This window comes from Thermobia domestica, chromosome 2 (genome assembly GCF_964235325.1).
Source record: "Thermobia domestica chromosome 2, izTheDome1.hap1.1, whole genome shotgun sequence".
In the NCBI taxonomy this organism is placed as follows: domain Eukaryota; kingdom Metazoa; phylum Arthropoda; class Insecta; order Zygentoma; family Lepismatidae; genus Thermobia; species Thermobia domestica.
Genome location: NC_137455.1, coordinates 55,951,719 through 55,971,820, shown reverse-complemented (window position 1 = coordinate 55,971,820; position 20,102 = coordinate 55,951,719). Strand labels below are relative to the sequence as shown.

General features: G+C 34.5%; 2 protein-coding genes across 9 annotated transcripts in view; both read left to right on the top strand.

Annotated features, from left to right (window-relative positions):
- The window catches only part of LOC145672450 (fatty acid synthase-like), a 41,581-nt gene extending 36,145 nt beyond the window's left edge, over window positions 1-5,436 (top strand). For 3 of the 4 annotated variants that reach the window (XM_081741613.1, XM_081741609.1, XM_081741610.1), the window contains 2 exons: window positions 679-808; window positions 5,145-5,436. In XM_081741613.1, coding sequence (XP_081597739.1) covers window positions 679-748 — 70 coding nt within the window. In that variant the 3' untranslated portion in view covers window positions 749-808; window positions 5,145-5,436. The remainder of the gene's footprint in view (window positions 1-678; window positions 809-5,144) is intronic. The other variant, XM_081741605.1, reaches the window with a different exon arrangement.
- A 7,116-nt stretch (window positions 5,437-12,552) lies between these two features.
- The window catches only part of LOC145672433 (fatty acid synthase-like), a 39,662-nt gene continuing 32,112 nt past the window's right edge, over window positions 12,553-20,102 (top strand). Inside the window, exon 1 of one of the 5 annotated variants that reach the window (XM_081741593.1) lies at window positions 12,553-12,690. The gene's annotated coding sequence lies outside the window, so the exon portion shown is untranslated. The other 4 variants (XM_081741587.1, XM_081741588.1, XM_081741590.1 and 1 more) reach the window with 4 other exon arrangements.

The window sequence follows — 20,102 nt, the reverse complement described above, 5'->3', positions numbered from 1 at the left end:
CCAACATCTATACATAGAAATTCACTTCATTTGTGAGTCTCCTATCCTGTACTTGTGTGAGTAAGGAGACATTCACTGTGGGAAGGAGATTCATGGTCATAACAGAACGATGCGCTGAGTAGACAGCGCAGGTTCAACTACTTGATTATGATAATTTCATCTTATAACTGGTTGTGTGATTGTGTCTGCAATCTCTTTTAAAGATCGCCAATTTTTTTCTTGAATGTAAAGTTCTTATGTAAAGGTCTTTAATATTCTTATGTAAAATAGTAATTGGTAAGATTTTCCGAAAGAGACTTTCTTGGTAGGCCAAAAAGATGGGCGAATAATATAAAGATGAATTTCAGAGACATGAATAAACTAGATGAGAACAATGTATAGCTCTTGTTCTGTTGCGGTTAATGATTTTGTATTGTTAGTCAGTACGTAAGGAATAATGAATGGTATATTCCGATTTAAAATAGTAGTTTTTTACCATCAACAGAATTCTAGAAACAATATCAATAATATGTGACGCCAACGTACTATTGTACTTAGAAAACACTAGGTGAGAGTTCGATGTGAAAATCCTATTATATTACAAACCTATGTATTAAATCATATCTGTGTTAATATAAAGTGCTTGTTTCACAAGAATAACATTAATGGTATGTAAAATTATAATTTTTATATTTTCAGGCTGTATTTGTCTGGCGTCGAGATAAATCCTTCAGCACAATTTTCAGACAAATTAGAATCAGAGTGTTAGAGATTAGTGTAGATAGCACATGAAACAAAACTACTCTGAGAACTTTTAAAGAAGCACCTGGTAAATAATATATACTATTGTTATTATTAGTTCTTAATATATTAATTATTCAGTTATTTTTATTATTACGTTTAATTATTTTAATTACTAGTTGTAAGATCGCCATATCTTTTAGTCAAAAAAAAAGTTTTACTCAAATGGCGAACGTGGTGACAGTCATGAACTAAATTATATGGATGTTTCTGAACAAAAACACCAATAGTAGGAAAAAGCAAACTCTAATGTCAGGTAGTCAAAAAGTGGTGTGCTTTTCATCCACAAGATGGCATTAGTGTTCCATATCGTAAGGTATATGAGTCGTAGCAGGTCAAGCTTAACATCGTTTGAGAGATAATAGTTGAAGCTAGTAGATCTGCAAGCGTGGTAGAATTAATGTAATCAGACGTAATTTATTGTGCCGTAAAGACAAATAAACCTTCCGCAAAACTACGCTACATTTTACAATTTTATTTCGATAAAGGAGCGAATGCTGCGCAGGCCTGTCAAGAAATTTGTGTTATGGGCAAGATACGTTATCAAAAGCAACAAAGAATGGTCCAGTCGCCTCCGTTTCAGGAAATGTCAATGTCCAAGATGCTTCTCGCAGTAGGCAACCAACCATAGCAAAAGTGAATGAAATTCTGGCAGAAGTCGAGCCAGACTAGCATGTAAACAGTCGTCAATGTCCTAAATGTGTATCACCAAACACTGTTGAATCTTTTGCAGAAAGCTACTACAAAAGAAAGCTCGATGTTTGGGTGCAACACCATCTGTATCAAAAACATTTACTCGATCGAATTTCTACTGAAACATAACGAACTAGACCCATTTATGTAACGTTTGATCACGATTTATGAAAAAGTGGTGGTCAAAAGTGAACAAGGTCGTAGTCAAAGCGAGGAGAATCTCCTCAGTCTGTGGCAAAGCCTACATTGACTCCCAGGAAGGTTGTGCTGTGCGTTTGATGGATTGGAAAGGTGTCGTGCATCATGACCTACTGCCGCCAAGTATCAGAATAGACTTGGACCTGTACTGTAGACAATTATCGAGAATGCATCTGTCAATTTAAAAGAAATTTTCAAAACTTGTGAACAGGAAGGGCGTCGAATACGATGCTGACAAGGCCAATCCACGTATGCTTTTAACGACCGATCAGAAATTAAGAGAACTTGGCTGGGACGTTTTAATGCATCCACCGTTTAGCCTGGCCGTAACACCTTCAGACTATGATTTGTTTCGGGCTCTGCAAAACTCCCTGAATGGTGTTAAGTTAGTTTCAAAATATTTGTCTGAAAACCACGTATCACAATTTTTTACTTGAAGCCATATAAATTCTATAGCGACGGAATTATGGTGTTGTCGGAACAATGGTAGAAATTGCATACATTGTTTCGAATCACAATAAATATAATCTCAACTTTGACTTTCAAAGGATCGATAATTTTAGACAACATGATATGATACTATCTAACAAAATTGATATATAGATTGCATGTTTGATTGTCAAATATTGCAGGCTATATTTGTATTACTGCCAACTCTGAACTGAGGAAATGTACATCTTTCCTTTAAACTCAATCCTTGCACAATAACTTTATTAACAGAAGTTTTTCATGGAGCCTAAAGCAATTGCCTATCCTTACCGTGCAATCATTGTAAAGGAAATGTGTAAAAATTATTTATACCATTTTCGGCACTGCATAATATCCTATGAATGAGTTGAGTAATTCTACTTCTTCTGGCGATAGCAAAAATATACAATTCCTAATTTATATACAGCTGACTCACATTAATTCGAACTTGGATAATTCGAAATATTGAATAATTTGAACAAAAGTTTATTCCTAAAAAACTATTGAAAACAATATTTAAAAATTCACCAATAAGTCGAAGGTTTGAACTTTCTGTTCGGATACTTCAAACTAATCCAGTACCAGAATTTAAGTGTTGGACAGCTTACAAACATAAAAATGCAGTTTCAACTGGTTTTCAGTTATCCAAATGTAGCCATAGGAAAGAATGACACAAAAATACAATCCTTCTGATAATAATAAAGAAGATGAAGACTAGACACGCAATGAAACAAAGAAATACCGTGTGTCAAACCCACTGGCGCCTGTGGCATGTAAAATTTCGGGGGGACAACGAAGAAAGTTTATTTGTTATTCTGTCGTTAGTAAATAAAATAAATTAGAATGAAATATTGAATATTTTGTACTTCAAAATATTGGGGGGACGCGACCCCCTCGTCCCCCCCGCCAGAGACGCCTATGGCTCAAACCTATCTGAAGTTCGTGAAAACTTGAATTATTGAATATCAACCAATTGTTTTTAATAAAGTATATCACACATTATTATTATTATTTTGTGAGTATAGTGGTTTCGTGTGTGATGTAGTGTATGTTGCTATACTTAAATATCCATGGTACTTTCCATGGTACTGTGTCTTAATTTATGTGCAAGAAAAGGTGCTGTATTTGCAGCATTGCACAGTGTTTCCGTAAAACTGCGCAACCCAAAGTTTGGTTCCATATATCATTTGAACCAAGAGCTATAGAAACCTGAGACTTGAAACAAATGTAAGCGTGTTCTACTGCAGATATTTTCGAGATCATAACCGATGTTGGAATTTTTAACGTTTTTGTGTATTAACGAAAGAAAATATTGAAAGTGTAAAATAAAAAAAATGTACAAAATGAAGAAAATCAATATTCAGTTGCAGAAAACTGATTTCCTTCGGGTGAATCTCTGTATGTATATGTACTGTATGCATCAACACTTATCAATTGGTGCGAAAATGTAACAAAGTTGATGCAGTGTTGTCATGTGAAAAAGCTACTTAATGCAAGTCCGTAAAATGGGTGCTTTTTTGACAGCAACAGGTGAGTTTTAGGTTAATTAATGATAAGCAATGAGAATTTGCGCATAATTGATAACCTAAGGTTTTATGCAAATATTTGCGATGAAACTGCACTCACCTGCAGCTGGCAACCCTGGAATCTTCGTAGAAAGAGAAGAGCGCTTTACAACAAATGTTAAGGGAATTTTTTGGTGACCACATCATCTCCAAAAATTTGTGGCTCTCCCGTTCTCCGAACTTAACATCACCTGACTTTTTCTTATGGGGTTACCTCAAAAATGTTATGTACAAGCCAGGGCCATTGAGGAACTGAAGACAAACACTGAAACAGAAATTCAATCAATCAGCAGAAATACTCTTAAAAAGATGTCAAGAAACATGGTAAAGCGTGTAAATTTGTGTCTACAAGAATGCAGTAGCCACTTCGAGCATTTGCTATAAAGTGCCCTTCAGTTTCCACGAGGATTCCATGTTGCTAGCTGCAGGTAATTTTTATCGGAAATTTTTTGCATAAAAACTCAGGTTATCAATTATGCGCAAATCTCATTGCCTATCATTAATTAACATAAAACACACTTGTTGCAATAATTTTACGACAACAGTGTTTGCACGGGCTGCGTTTCTGTAAAAAAAAAAAAAAAAAAAAAAAAAAATCCATTTTACGGACTTGCATTAAATAGCCTTTTTACATGGCAACACTGCGTCAACTTTATCACATTTTCACAGCAATGTATAAACCCTTACGCATACTGCACATATACACAGAGATTTACCCACAGTAAATCAGTTTTCTGTAACTATATATTGATTTTCTTCATTTTGTGTTTTTATTATTATTATTATTATTTTACACTTTCGATACTTTCTTTCGTTACTACACAAAAACGTTACAAATTCCAACATATTGATCATGATCTCTAAAATATCTACATAGAACACTCTTACATTTGTTTCAAGTCTCAGGTCTTTAATGTTCTTGGTTCAAAAGATATACACAATCAAACTCTGGGTTGCGCAACTTTAGGGACACATTGTATAACGTAAATAATATGCTGTCTTACTGGATATACTAGGTTAGGGTGACCAACCGTCCCGTAAAAACGGATTGTCCCGTTTTTCACTATCATTCCCGGTGTCCCGAAAAAAATTCCCGTGACGCCCAAATGTGCCGTATTTAAGTACATTGGGTATAAAAAAACTTTCCAATCTAAAATTTCTAATTTATATTATTAATTTCTAAGCTATATTATTATATTGCAATATGTCTAATTACTGAGCAACGTTATTACGACGTTTGCGATATTGCATGTAGTGGCTGCACTGTTTTTCCTCCTAGGCCTCCCCCTCCGCAGACAACAGTGCAACGGGTTGAAAGTCTTATGAAAAAGAAACAGTTTTATATAGGTTTGTTTGCTTGATTTTAGGTATTTAAAACTGTATGTTTTAGATATTTCGATTTTTTCTCGATTAAATAGTTATTGTATTTAATTCTTTCAGGTTGATATACTTTTAACTTCAGCATGAAGAAATAGCAGAACTACCAAAAGTGTCTGCATAGAGGAACTACTACTACTACTTATATCACAATGATCATGAATATTCTCCCAAAACTAGAAGCTCTCTCCTCCATCAATCCCTAAAAATTATTTTATATATAGAACAGTCCGCAAACGAATATAATGTTTTACTGTAGAAATTGATACAATAAAATAAAGCATTTTTTTCTTAAGATATGGAAACATAACAAAAATGTCATGCTTTTTCTTGTGATCATAAACCTTGTCCCAGTATAAAATGTAAGAATAGTTTCCTTGGATTTATAAGCCTTGATCCAGTATAAAAATGTAGAAAAAGATTTTCATGTCTTTTCTTGTGTTTAGAAGCCCTGAACCAGTATGGAAATGTAAGAAGAATTTTATGCATTTTGTTGTATTTATAAACCTTGACTCAGTATGGAAACGTAAAAATGACATATTTTTTATTGTATTTAAGAACCTTGACTGATCTCACAAAAAACTACTGTCTTTAATACCTTCAATCAACCACAATGTTATTTTCCACTCTCCTATTTTATCTTCTTTCTTCTACTATATCTTCAATCATAAACATAAAAAGAAAAAAAAACTTGTTCTCCAATCTTAGTAACCATTAAACATGATGGATAATGTCAAGCAATTATGGTAATCTTTGAAGAAGAAGTACCAGACTTGATCGTAATCGGCACTGGGATGATTGAAATACGCTCTATCCCCAACTAGATACGGTACCGTACACTGAAATAAAATCTTTCAGTTTAACGTCCCACGATTACGACCTTTAGGCTAAGGGAGACGAGATTAAGGCAAGTAAATGATGATGGAAGAATTAGTGAAATCAGAGTGTGGGAGGAAACAAAAGTGCTCCAAGTAAAATCACGGATACGGTGTTGTCCACGACAAACTTATTTGGCCGGGAATCAAATCAGCGCAGCTAGCATTCTACCACGAGCCACCGTGCCATAATAATTGTCCAAACTGATGGCATGGTAAACATCAATCAATATATCACGTCACGCAATACAAAATGATACCCATAAGTGCGTAGTTTTGGCACTTAGTTTTCGAAAAATCGTGAAAACTATTTTTTGTAAACCTAAAAACTGATTCTGTAGGTTAACCCAACAACCAATCAGGATAAAAAAAGATACTGAAATACACTTTTATCAAACATTTTATTACAGCAAGATGACAGTGCATAGAATAATTATAGAGGTTATAGCTCAAAACTATGATTAACACACTTAATTTTTTTTTCTTAATCCATCATATTGTCCAAGGAATGACATACCAGTTAGGGGTGTTCGATAAGGCTGAGGACCTATCGAACTTCGGGACTGAAAATTTATCGAGTTGTCATCGGTTACTCGAAACCTTTCGAGTATTTGAAATTATCGAAGTTTCGGGTATTATCGAAATTTCGAGTATTATCGAAGTTTCGGGTATTATCGAAATTTCGAGTATTATCGAAATTTCGAGTATTATCGAAGTTTCGGGTATTATCGAAATTTCGAGTATTATCGAAGTTTCGGGTATTATCGAAATTTCGAGTATTATCGAAGTTTCGGGAATTATCGAAATTTCGAGTATTATCGAAGTTTCGGGTATTATCGGAATTTCGAGTATTATTGAAGTTTCGGGTATTATCGACATTTCGAGTATTATCGAAGTTTCGGGTATTATCGACATTTCGAGTATTATCGAAGTTTCGGGTATTATCAAAAGTAGTGATGGACAGTTCGGTTCCCTCACCTCTCCAATGATTCCTTCTTGCAGCCAAACTAGTCAAACAACTTTTTTTATCTGATAAGTTATTGCAAAGTTGTACTTGTGAGGTGAAAGGAAAGCGTGCACAAAGGGATTGCTTTTTCGTCCCCTCCTCCCCCCTCCCACACACAGAAAGCGTTCATTTTTACCTGAATTTTATCTCTTGTTTGTTATTTGCTAACAGCTAGTGTATTAGTGTTGCCAGAGATACGGTCTTAAACGTAGAAATAGGGTAATTTGCTCTTCATACGATATAGTATACGCCCAACACCTCAACCATATTAATCACGCACGGTGTTGCTAAAATGTTATAGCAACATTTTATTTTTAAGCCAAATGTATTATCTTCTGTCGTGTTTGCTTTCTCTTAATGGCCACTAGTTCACACATTGCCGCAATCAGATATGATGATGCTTTGGGCGCAAACTCCCCCTTTAGCCTTTCAGTAAAACAGATGTTCGTCAAATCAGTGGTGATTTCAGGGGTTGTTTAGGAGGAATATTTCCCCCACAAACATATCTCTGATCATGTTCACCGTGGTTTACCAGTATTTTTGCTACTTTCACCCTCCGTGTATTCAAAATCTCCCGGGGTAGGATTACCATAATTTCTGGATATTTTTAAGAATGGTGTGTGTGTTTATTGAGAAGTTAAGAAAAGTCTAATCTTAACTTTCTAAAATGCTTATGCTCCTTTTCTATACTTAAAATATATTTTTATATTATTGTCTTAATTATTTTCCTGAGTAAAGTATTCTTGCGAAGAACACCTTATCGTTATTGATTTTTTCATAAATATTAGCACAAGACAGAATTGCAAGCCAAGCACTTGACCAAACACAGCGAGGTTTCCCAGTCTTCCATTTTCCCAGACAATTTTCCGGATCGGGCTTGAATCTAGAACGTATGATAAGACTACGCGGGGGAAACCTTGAAATCATCACTAAGTTTAATGAAGGTGAAAAACGGAAATAAATCTATTTCCTCGACAGTGAATATATAGGGTACCATATGTTCTATACAGTTGGTTTGTACATTATGATGAATCCACACACTAGCGGATCCAGAAGCGTCGTTTGGTGGAGGCAGATTGCTTCCTGGACGAATAATGTAGGTTTTAAAAATGTAAGAGTTTTGCATCAATTTAGAATAACGTGGTGCATTATTTTATATAGAGTGTTTCAAAACAACACCGCCAACGTTTGGGTTGCCACATTACCTAATTTTAGCGTATACCACCAGATTTTCAGGTCTTATATTCGTCCCCCGCTTAATCATCTCTTAATCATGAAAAACCTAAGATTGGAGAAAAATCTAAGACGACTTTGTTGATAAAGTGTTGTTATATTCAACGTAAACCGCTACATTTCTGTGTCAATCTCAATCGCGAATGGACAGATGACAGAAATAAGATGAACGCAAAAACTGTCAAATTATTACTACTGGTTTTGTACAATATGTAAGACGTATCATGCGTAGAATTTTATGATAAGATTTTATGCCATCGAGATTTTTTGAAGGAAGTTAAAGGGAATGAAAAATGTAAAAAAAAAAAAAAAAAAAAAAAAAAAATGGCATAATCATACACATTTTGGTTCAACCCATGAATACTAATGTATGATCTCATGGGTGCGTATTTCTTTGATAACATTCTGTCCAGTTCAACTGAACACGTCTATGTTGTTACGTAATCTATATGTTCAACTAGTAGTTTATATATTCAGAAATGATTGCAAATTGAACCTACGGATCCTTAGCATATTGTTTAGATTAGATTCATTATTAGTATTTTTTTTTCTTTTAAAATGTTTATACTGTATTTCATATATTGTGAAACTGTGGTATTTTCGTACGTTAGTATGATTTCAAGTAGAAATCTTTGAAAATGATCAGAAATTTTATACGAGATGGACCAAGACTCCTAAATATGTTTTAGCTTTCTTACGATAAAAGTTTAGAAATTATTTTGTATTCCTTAGAGAGAAAACCGTATGAACAACATCTGCCATATATCGCTTGCTTTTTTTTAAAAAAAAAAAAAAAAACTTATCTTAGAGAAATCCTTATTAGAGATATTTTACTGTAATACTTATTTAATACTTACTTTACAATTCGAGACTCACATTTGTTGAACTTAATAAAACATTAAAGGCAAAAACTAAATTTTCTTTACTTTAGTTTTGTTAGAAAAGTACATTGGAAGTGTCACTTAACAAAGAAATCAAAAAAAAAAAAAAAAAAAAAAATGGTCAGAAGGATCGTCAGTATTTCTAATACACAAATTCACATCAGTACTTACGGTTTAGAATCCCCCGCTTTTCTAATTTCAAAATATGGCAACACTATCCTGAGACCAAGATAAAACAAAAAGTATAGACCAACCTGGGTGCACAAATGCTTCCTTTTGGAGTTATAGAATGCCGAAAACATGAATAAATGAACTTTATGGGTCCATAGCTCCAATACTATAGGATCTACCGTATTCCGGTCAAAATTTTATTTAAAAACTAGTATGTGCCCTATCCAAATATCCAAGTTTCAGAATGATCCAAATATCCCATATGATCTTTTCGCTGACATTTTCACTTCAGTAACTTGAACACACTTTCCAGTACCGTTTCAGCTTGAATTAGCAGTATAACCTTGTTTCCCATAGAAAAATCTAATTACAACCTAAGTGCACTGTAATCGTAATCGGTTTCAAAGACATTGGCTTCTTGTTTGTGAAAAGAAAGAAACAATGATAAGTAGTCTATTGTATGCAGGACACAACAGGAGAGAGAGGGTCTAATATTTCTTTCAACAACTGCAAAGCAAGTAACTGCACGACCATCTTTCTTTGAAAAGCTGTTTGCAACAATATACGAAGCAGCTGAGAGAACTCTTGAGGAAATAATGTTTTCTATTTTTCCTTAAGAAGTGATCGGAAGTTATTTTAATTTGATATGGAAATTGAATCAGAGCCATTGAAATGTAAGTCAGAGGATGTGTGTTTTTCTCTCCTTTCCCCTTAATCCCTTTTGTCCCTCCCTGGTTCGATCCCCGACCAAGTAAGTTTGTGGGGGACAACATCGTGTCCGTGGGCTTTCTCGGCGTACTCCTGTTTCCTTCCACATTCCCATTCCACCAACTATTCCATCATCATTCACTTGCCTTAATCATATTTCTCCCTTATCCTAACAGACATAATAGTAGGTCATTACACTGGAAGATTTCACTTCATTTCATTTTCCTTTAGTCTTCGTTCTGTCATATGTAAAGTTATCCCTTGTGCATAGCATCATGCCATGAGGGCATGTAGGGAGTGTGCCCTCAGTCGTAGATGAATGTGGTGTTGTCGGCACCACGCTTCGGCAGCATCCTCCCCTCCCAGGTACGCATTGAATCTGAGGTTGGTAATGCCCAGAGCCGCACGGCATCTTATGCACAAAATCAAATATCGTAAAGTAACCAAGAGCAACAGATACCTGACATGCATTTAGACCAATCCTTTAAAATCGGATAATTCATTCGAAAGTTATCGTAGCTTTCACACGCCTACGCCCAAAGTAAGAACAAATACTTCAATTCGGGAAAAATCCCCTTGTGGTATGGCAACCGAAACAATAGGTGTCTGGTGAAAGCAAAAGAGAGCATTTTAAAATGAGTTCCATCAAAATCGGACAATCCGTTCGAAAGTTATCGTCGGATGCCACATGCAAACAGACAGACAGGACAGCGTGTAATAGGGAGCTTCGCACCCAAAATTCTCAAGGTTTGTTTCACGACAATCTCAAATATTCGAAGGCATTCGAGCGCCGGATGGTAAATTTTCGAAACGGAAGTTTGATAAGTCTTCAGCCTTATCGACTTTCCTTACCTCTACCTATATCAGTACCTATCTCTATACAGAACTTTAAATTAAACCCTCGAAATCATATTAAAATTATTTTTCTGCCTGCCCCTTTATTGGCGTAATCGGCAAAGTGACTATTAGTAGACTAATGGTGTCTTGGATTCCAATTCCATTCAGGTAATGCATGTTTTCTCTTCCTCTTTCTCTCTTCTGACAGACTGCTTAAACCTTATACAGATCTGTGGGGAGAAAACTTTTCCTTCACTTCATTGCTAAGGAGAGAAGTTTTAAAATAAACACTCTGCATATATGTAATACATATTATATACAACTATGATAACCTCAAATTCATTGTTTCTTCCGAACACTCCGATAATCCCGAACTTTTCAAAATATTCAAGCGACTCGACAAATGCGATCATATTGATATATTTCTGTATTTGCTGCTTTCAAACAATTCGAGACTTTCGAAGAGTTCGAGTGTCTCGAAGTTGTCTAATGTTTCTTACATTTCGAGTGCCTCGAACACTTCGAGAGTCTCGAACATTTTGGGAGTCCCGAACATTTCAGGAGTCTCGAACATTTCAAGAGTCTCGAACATTTCAAGAGTCTCGAACATTTCAAGAGTCTCGAACATTTCGAGTGTCTCGGTCATTCCGGGAGTCTCGGTCATTTCGGGAGTCTCGAACATTTCGGGAGTCTCGATCATTTCGGGAGTCTCGATCATTTCGAGAGTCTCGAACATTTCGGGAGTCTCGATCATTTCGGGAGTCTCGATCATTTCGGGAGTCTCGATCATTTCGAGAGTCTCGAACATTTCGGGAGTCTCGAAAGTTCGATAATTCGATAAAATTAAAATTATTTATCGATGAAACGGTTTTGAAATTTTATCGAATTGTTATCGATTACTCGATTATCGGAACAGCCCTAATACCAGTATATCTATAGACCTAGATCACTTCGAGGTAAATAGAATGAAATTCTTCAATTAAATTCTCATGTGTAGTTCTCGAGAAAATTCTTTCTAAGGTGCTAAAATTTTGTGGTTCAATGTCAACAATAATTTATAGCTTTTATTTTTCTGATTTAAAGTATTTATTTATTTATTTATTATAAAACATGCACTGGATTACATGTTGTTGAGCGTTATGTTTGTGATTTGTGGAAAGAATAGATAGCATATTGCTCAGCCCGGGATAGCTAAGTAGTACTTAAATAATTCTAAATTGTTAATTGTTCTGACATAAAAGTGAATGAAGAGCGCATAGTACATTTATATTTTAGTCTATTTTTATTACTTATGTTTTTGTGACTCGGGGGTCCACTTTATCCTACCATTTTGCAAACGGTCAAAGCTCGACCTTTTTTATTTAACAAGGAATAACCGAAAACTTAATACAACGTAAGTGAAATTGTTATGTTCAAACATTGTACAAATAAACAAAGAATTGTTTTCTTCTAATAGTATTCAATAAATTTGTCTATTGACAATTTTATATTTTTTGTTTAAAAATAAAAATGGGGGTCCAAATTACCCTTACTTCCTCTATAGGAGTCCTAACCTATTAGTAACATACATACATACTATTTGCAATTAGATTCTTCGTTAATCGCTTAATTGAGCTAAGTTTACTCCGACTAATTTCGTTAAAATTCATCGGTGTTGATACTTTCTATTTGGATTAATTTGTTTGAAAAAGGTTACATTAATTCTCCGTATACTTCACAAGGACATGTTATATCAATTCATTCGTTTCTTTATAAGCAGCTTGTTTTATACGTTTAACCTAAGATACCCAAGCGTCGAATGATGTTTTTTTGCTTGTCAAGGTTATTCAAGTGCTCTTTAGTTGTATGTATATCACGTCAGCTGTTCTTGCTTGTCTACAGCGCGGGAAAAAGGTTACGTAAGTCATAGTCAAGTCATATTTCTCGTAAGGTTTGAATCGTTTTCGTTAGTGTTATTTAGTGTACATTAGATTGTTTATAACTCATCTAAAATTATAAGGCTGAATCCAAAAAAAGGAAAAAGAAGACAACTTGCAGTAATGATATTGATTATATAAAACAAGGTAAGAAGTTGTTTTTATTATTTTCTCTTAATTAAGCTCTCCTGAGTCTAATAGTGTTTGTGAAAAAAAGCTATAGACCATCACACTAAAGTTTCTTGCTCCATGAAAATACGGAACAATGTTTTCAGGAAACTTCGTTCGAAGAAAACAAATCCAAAAGTAAACAACCCTTTCTGGACTTTTTCATTAGAAATGACATGCCATTTGATCTGGTTATTCATGAAATATTTGTCTGAGTAAGGCTCATATTTTTGGTATTCATAATTTAGTGAGGGGTTGTTCAAACAACGGTTTCAAGTTAGCACATGACTTCGGGGTTCCAAACCCGAAATTTATGTCCACCAAAAAGAACCTTCTCCTCCCTATTCAGAAATTCTCCCCAAATAAGCTCTAAATTTTGAGTTTTCATTCGTTATCCGTCACATTGTACAGATGTATATCTCAGTTCTTTCTCGATCTTCGCTAGTATTAACGTTGATTTATTGCATTATTACTTTATCTACAATAATGCATGTAGTTTTGTTTAAAGGTGTAACAACATAGTAGAAAAGATAAAGAAACCTAAGCCCAGGAATGAAAAAGTTTTCAAGCATCTCTTAGATTGTAGGGAATGTAAATACAAAGGGTATTCAAAACGTTTTGCACAGTGGTCTCTATTTTTTTATTTGTTTCAGGAGGAGAATGATTTTTTTTTTTTTTTTTTTTTTTTGTGAACATACTTGGAACATTTAGCTATATACTAAGCCTACTCAATGTAGCTTCCATAAGCTGTGACGCATCTGGTCCAACATTCTTTTCATGATGTAAATGCACTTTGGTAAAATTCTTACATCATCGCTTGACACAGGATTAAGGTCTTTCTCACTATCAAATGTTTTACCGCGCAGGTGGGCCTTCAGATGACCAAATAGGAAAAATCAGACGGAGCCAAGTCCGGACTCTAGGGAGGATGAGGAACAATTTTCCAACCCATTTTCGTGATTTTCTCCTTCGTCAGTGACAGGGCTGTATGGGGTTTGGCATTGTCCTGGTGTAGTCTGATTAGCTTACCCTGAAGCTGTGGTCTGTGGATCTTGATGGCACGTCACAGTTTGTCCAATGACAAACAGTAACGGCCCTTATTAATTGTGGAGCCATGTTCCAAAAAGTCAATGAAAATGACACCAAACTGATCCCAGAGGAAGGAGGCCATCACCTTTCGGCCTGATGTTCGTGAAAGTCTTGGTTTCTTCTTCCGAGGGGAACTCGGATGTCGCAACTCCATGGATTGGATTTTGCTTTCAGGTTCGGACAAAAACAACCATGTTTCATTCTGGATAATGAGGCCGTCAAAACACTGTTTCCACTCTTCAGTAAAGGTCATCATGAGACCCTCGCACACATCCTTCCTCATCTTTTTCATTTCTCTTGTCAAGAATCTAGACACCCAACGTGCACAGATTTTTCTGTACCTTAGTGACTGTACCACTGATACCACAATACCCAATGACAAGCCAGTCATTTCAGCAAGCTGTCGTGTCGTCACACATCTGTCATTTTGGATGATTTGATTAATGGTCTCCTTATTCACGTCACTCACTACCGTCGATGGTCTACCACATCGTGGATTGTCCAGTAGAGAGAAATCACCTTCTTTAAACCTCTGCAACCACCGCTGGATACTGCTGCGATTCAATGTGTCCACCCCATAAACAGGAAGCAACTTCCTGTGAATCGATGTGGCAGAGTCATCGCCGGTCTTGAAGAGGAACTCCATCACCGACCGTTGTCGCAACCTGACATCTACTTCACGGTCCATTATGGCTCACCTGTAAATAAAAGAAAATACTTTTATATACCAACTTAAAGCTAAATGTTCTAGGTATGTTCACAAAAAAATCCATTCTCCTCCTGCAACAAATAAAAAAAATTAGAGACCACTGTGCAAAACTTTTTGAACACCCTTTGTACTAATGCGATAATTTAAAATCGTGTTGAAATTATGAAACTTTGCTTCTCTCAACTAAAGCGAGTAAACTCACAGATTATCTTTTAGTAATCTAAAACATTATGAATCAATATTAGAACAAAATCTCACTCTCATCCCAATATAAAGTACTCATGGCAAACCGGGAAGGTCTGATAATTCCCAACATTCAGGTGATGAATGTTGTCAAATTCAAAATATTTCTAATTCACGCTTCCACGCCGTGAAATGTAAACAATCATTTACATTTTTTTTCGATGATCAATTAAAGACGTATTTTTCAAGTGAACAAATACCTAGACATATAGAATTTGGTACAACAATATTAAAATTATGTTTGCGATGTAGTATAACTAATAATTAAGATATTTTTCATTCCACCAAAAACGGTGTTTTTTCATCTTTATACCCACCAGTTTCAGTACTTCTTCTCCAGCAAAAATTCTAGCCCTATTTATGAGATATTAACCAAATCGCATGAGTTGTATTTGAGGAAATTGTAAATAATAATAATAATAATAATAATAATAATAATAATAATAATAATAATAATAATAATAATAATAATAATAATAATGATGATGATGATGATGATGAACTAAAATGATTTATGAGAAGTGATTTATGCAACATTATAGTGTTACTACCTAATTAAGAACAAAATCATCTGAATTGTTTAGAGAAAATAGCCCAAAAATGAACACACCCAACACCTAACTGACCCTTGTGGATTTATTCATGACAAATTACTTAACTCGTATCGTATGGTTATTAATGAAACATTTATTTATGAAATATGAGCAAAATCGCCGAGTAATTTTTGAGAAAAACGTAAAAAAAAAAAAAAAAAAACTCCTAGGAATAAACTATTATTTGAGGATCTTTTCAGGAAACGTCAGTTATCATTTTTTATCAGGTTCTCAATATTTATATTTTTGAAATATGAACAAAATCATGAAAGTCGCTTTTCAGAAAATTGTTGCAGAAAATTCACCGCTTGTGAACTTTCAAAAGAGAAATCACTTACATAACAATTTAGTGTTATTAATAAAATATATATTTATGAATTATGAATAAAATCTCCTTAGTCTTTTTGAGAAAGAATAAACCCAAAGAAAAAAATATTCCGTTTGAAATTTTCCTAGAAAATGACATATTTTATTTATCAAATATAAACAAAATCGTTGGAGCCACTTTCGAGGAAATAGCACATTTTCATATTCATCTTTGAGTATACTAATCTTAGTTTTGGAGATAGGAAAAAAAAATTAAAAGCCTCTAGAGAATCTTATAGTAACATTAAATTTAAAATTTGGTCTCGATATATTCTCTCTAAACAAGGTATGGTATGGTCTCTAAACAAGTGAACATATTTACATTGAGACGAACGGAATGATGAACAGACATCTAAAAATCCATTTTTTTTGGCCTGTAAAGAACATAAAACGCGTAAATCGGTTGAAATTTCGAATTCGATTTTGTTTTTAACGATCACTCTATTTCTTCTCCTATCACCACTCGAAACTCAAATTGGATTCGCGGTTAGGTATCCAATTTGACCTTCCTATTCATAATTGGAATTGTTTCATTTTTGACAATTGCATTTATATTTACTAAGTTCAAGTGCAATTGAGTTTCTTAACTTTTATTTGTATTCCCAAAGTTTCTTGTTTATACATTTAATACGGTTCAATCGATTTTTGATTGAAAAAAGTGGGTTAGGAAATTTAAACGCAATTGATTTGAAAACTAATTATCAATAGTGTTGCCCATAAGATGAGAAGTATATTTTTTAAATTCGAAAGAAAGCGAGAAATATGATGATTATCATCTCAAAAGCAAGAACCACTGAGCCACTGTGCCCCTATCTGTTTTGTTATTTTAAACGAAAAGTCTAAAGGCAAAAATCCATGAATGTAACTTTAAGGGTTTCCGAGATGTGGACATCTTATTAGGTTCTTCCTACAGATCAAAATGGCTGAGAAACGTGTTTATTATTATTATTATTATTATTATTATTATTATTATTATTATTAGTAGTAGTAGTAGTAGTAGTAGTAGTAGTAGTAGTAGTAGTAGTAGTAGTAGTAGTAGTATTATATTAGTGAAAAGTCCAAATCCATATCCCATGTTTTTAGTCTAAAACATTCCGATATATGGGAGTCTTATTATAATACAATAATTAAACCATTTTGTTCCCTTCCATGTCGATTTATGAAAATCTTCCTAACATCACAAATCATATACACTTCGTAGTATCAAAATTTTAAGTTGTTTGCTTAAGCAAGTTGGCCTTGGCGATGATCAGTTAGTAAATTAGACGGGGTTCCTTTAATATATAAATATTTGTCCTCGGAAAATTATATAAAATGCCATTTAAGCAGTGTATGCACTTTTGCAGATCTCTTGATGGGTATGACCTTGCCCTACATAATTGTATAGCCCCAAGTGTATATATAACGTATAGTGACTGATCTTTAACCCCAGAAAATCTTATCGTTTTAAGATATGTTAATTGTTTAATCTTCGAGAACAAATATTTATGAAAAGATAATTAAGGAATTGATAAAAGGAAAATGTAGATTAATAAGGAGGTTACTGAGTAACTTAGCTTTTCTTCCTGTTATGTAGTGGAAAACATTTATTTGCAGTGCAAAGTCTGGTCTCTTTTCTTTTTTTTAAAAAAAAAAGCCTGGAAAACTATGTAAGTAATTTAAAATTTATTATGAAATGCTTGGTCTGAGGTACTATATTTGATAGCATTTGTTCTACCGAGTTGCGTGTCGAGGATCCTATAAATGAAGCAAATAACAAGGCAAGAAAGGATCTGCTCTGAGGCAGGTGATTGTTCAGGATGGCCTGTGCATCTACCAAACACCAGAGTTAAGGGGGGTGTCCGCGTTTGTATCAAAATTTTCGATTTTTGAAAAGTATCATTTTCAGAATCTACGGTCTTGAGTTTCATTGCGTGAAGTTTCATGTTCGTACGTCATCAGGTTTCCTTCAAAAAATGCAAATTATTGTGTACTTCCGTTGTATTTTCAGGCTTAAAAAAAATCTATTGTCAGTATTGACGTTCATTCCAGGTTGTTTGATCATCCCTCTCTTCTTTAATGATGTAGTAAATATATTTTTACTTTGTCGTTCCGAAAAGAATACACACATCATTTTGCTTACTGTTCTGCGTCCATAGTTCTATGTTTTCCTTATTAGTTTGTGTTAGTAAACTTAGCGCGCGCGAGATTTATTTGAAAGCAAAATAAGCTTCTTTTTTCTTTAATTGAGAAGATGTGAAAATGTTTTCAAAAGCGTACGTTCCATGGCAATAGATATACAAGTTTGGTAAATGGTAATTACCCAAAACAAAACAGGCTGCGTATGAAATTTCAGTGAAATGTAAGTACTGATAACATGAGCATTCATTGCCTGCTGGAGTAATTTATGCTGGATGCTATTATACCTATTTATAGAGCTCTTGCGGATGTCGCCCTTTTGGGAAAATGTTTGCATGATAAAACAGGACCGCAATGAAAGTTTCAATGCACTGATATATCAACGATGTCCAGAAAGTACATTTATGGATTCTAAAATCATACAAATTGCAATGTATGATGCTGTCCAGTGTTTTAGTAGTGGCTGCGAAGAAAGAGTTGGTGTTCTGAAGAAGATAGGAATTTCAAGAGGTGAATACACCTGCAAGACATGGCCAGAAAGTATATAACAAAATCTGAGTTGGCAATCCTGAAGCTTACCAAGAAATCAGGAATGAAGAAAGAAGGTATAGGAAAGATAAAGAAGATATAGCCGAAGACAAAGAATATGTTTTTGGTGCTTTCTGAATGTTGTGATCCTCCACATTGATGAAAATCCGTTGTAAATTTTAAACTTTTAATTTCTCAAAATTGCATTTTTGGACATACATCTACCAGTTTCTCACAAACTATATTAATGCTAAAGTAGCCAAATTTCGCAAAAATCTTACTAATTTGTACTTCTATATACTGAACTAGAATTACAGCATAGTTCCTTTATTTCTTTCAATTATTCTTTGGTGAATATAAAAAATGACATTATTAAAATTCTTCGAATTTTTTAAAAAATAATTTTTGACTTTGTATGTCATCTAGTTCAGTAGCATCACCATTTAGTGTAGGTGCACGGTAGAAAAATTAAACGAATCTCTTCAGTAGTTTCCAAGAAAAAGGTATAAAGACTTTTAGAGCTGTGTTAAAAATTTGAGCCCATTCCATATGCGTGAAAGATAAGATAGAGGAGAAAAAATTAACACAGGGATGCTGTATTTCTATACATATCTACCGACCAAAAATTAAACTTCTGCAGGCAATAGCAAACCGTGGATTGACAAATTTCTCGTAAGCGGCTAAAACACTGACATACCCCCTTAAGTCCCAGAATTATTCGAAGTCCATGTAAACAGTTGAATCAAGCGTAACTGTGTTTCTACCATTCGACTCAGTCGTCATGTTGTGACTGACTGTTGATCAGTTCCACGATACATCTTGTATAAATTCTTTCAATATTAATGAAGCTTCATATGGGTCGTGCAACTTTAGAAAATAACACTTTCGTTTGTCAAGAATAAGGAAATAAAGGGAATAAATCTGAAAGTTATTCTGCAATGGAAGTCTTTGCAAAACAGAAAGAAAATTTAAAAAATCAGGGCCGCACTCACGGAGGGTCCACCAGGTCCGGACTCCTCCAAATAAAAACTTCTTAACATACGTTTGTACACTTTCTCAATAAAACTATACTTGCGTAAGGCTAGCTTTAGACGGAAGCATTTATCGTAGCATTTCTCGTAGCAAAAATCATATCATCGACATCCTATCGTGTAAAGTAGCAAATGCTATAGCATTACCCATGCCATGGCATATCCTATGGCATTTCTTGTCGATAGAACCTGCTCTATTTCGTAGCATTTCCCCCAGCATTTCTGGTCCGATTGCAACGCCGTGGTGTGTTAAAAAGGAGCGAAAGATTTTGTGCCAAATATCCATGCTCTTTGTTTTGTGTGGGGAATTGAATTGTAGTAAAGAAACATGAGTTGGAGTAGGGATGCTCTTTGCCCACATACTTCTTTGTGATTTTCGTTTTTTTAATATGACCGGCAAGAACTGTTGTTACAATTACTATAGCTTTAGCTACCTCACGCTTAATTTCGGAGCCATAATTGCGCTCTTCTCCAGTGATTTGTTTGCTACGTCACGACAGATACTCATCAAAATGCTACCGTTTAAAAACACCATATACTTTTGATGCC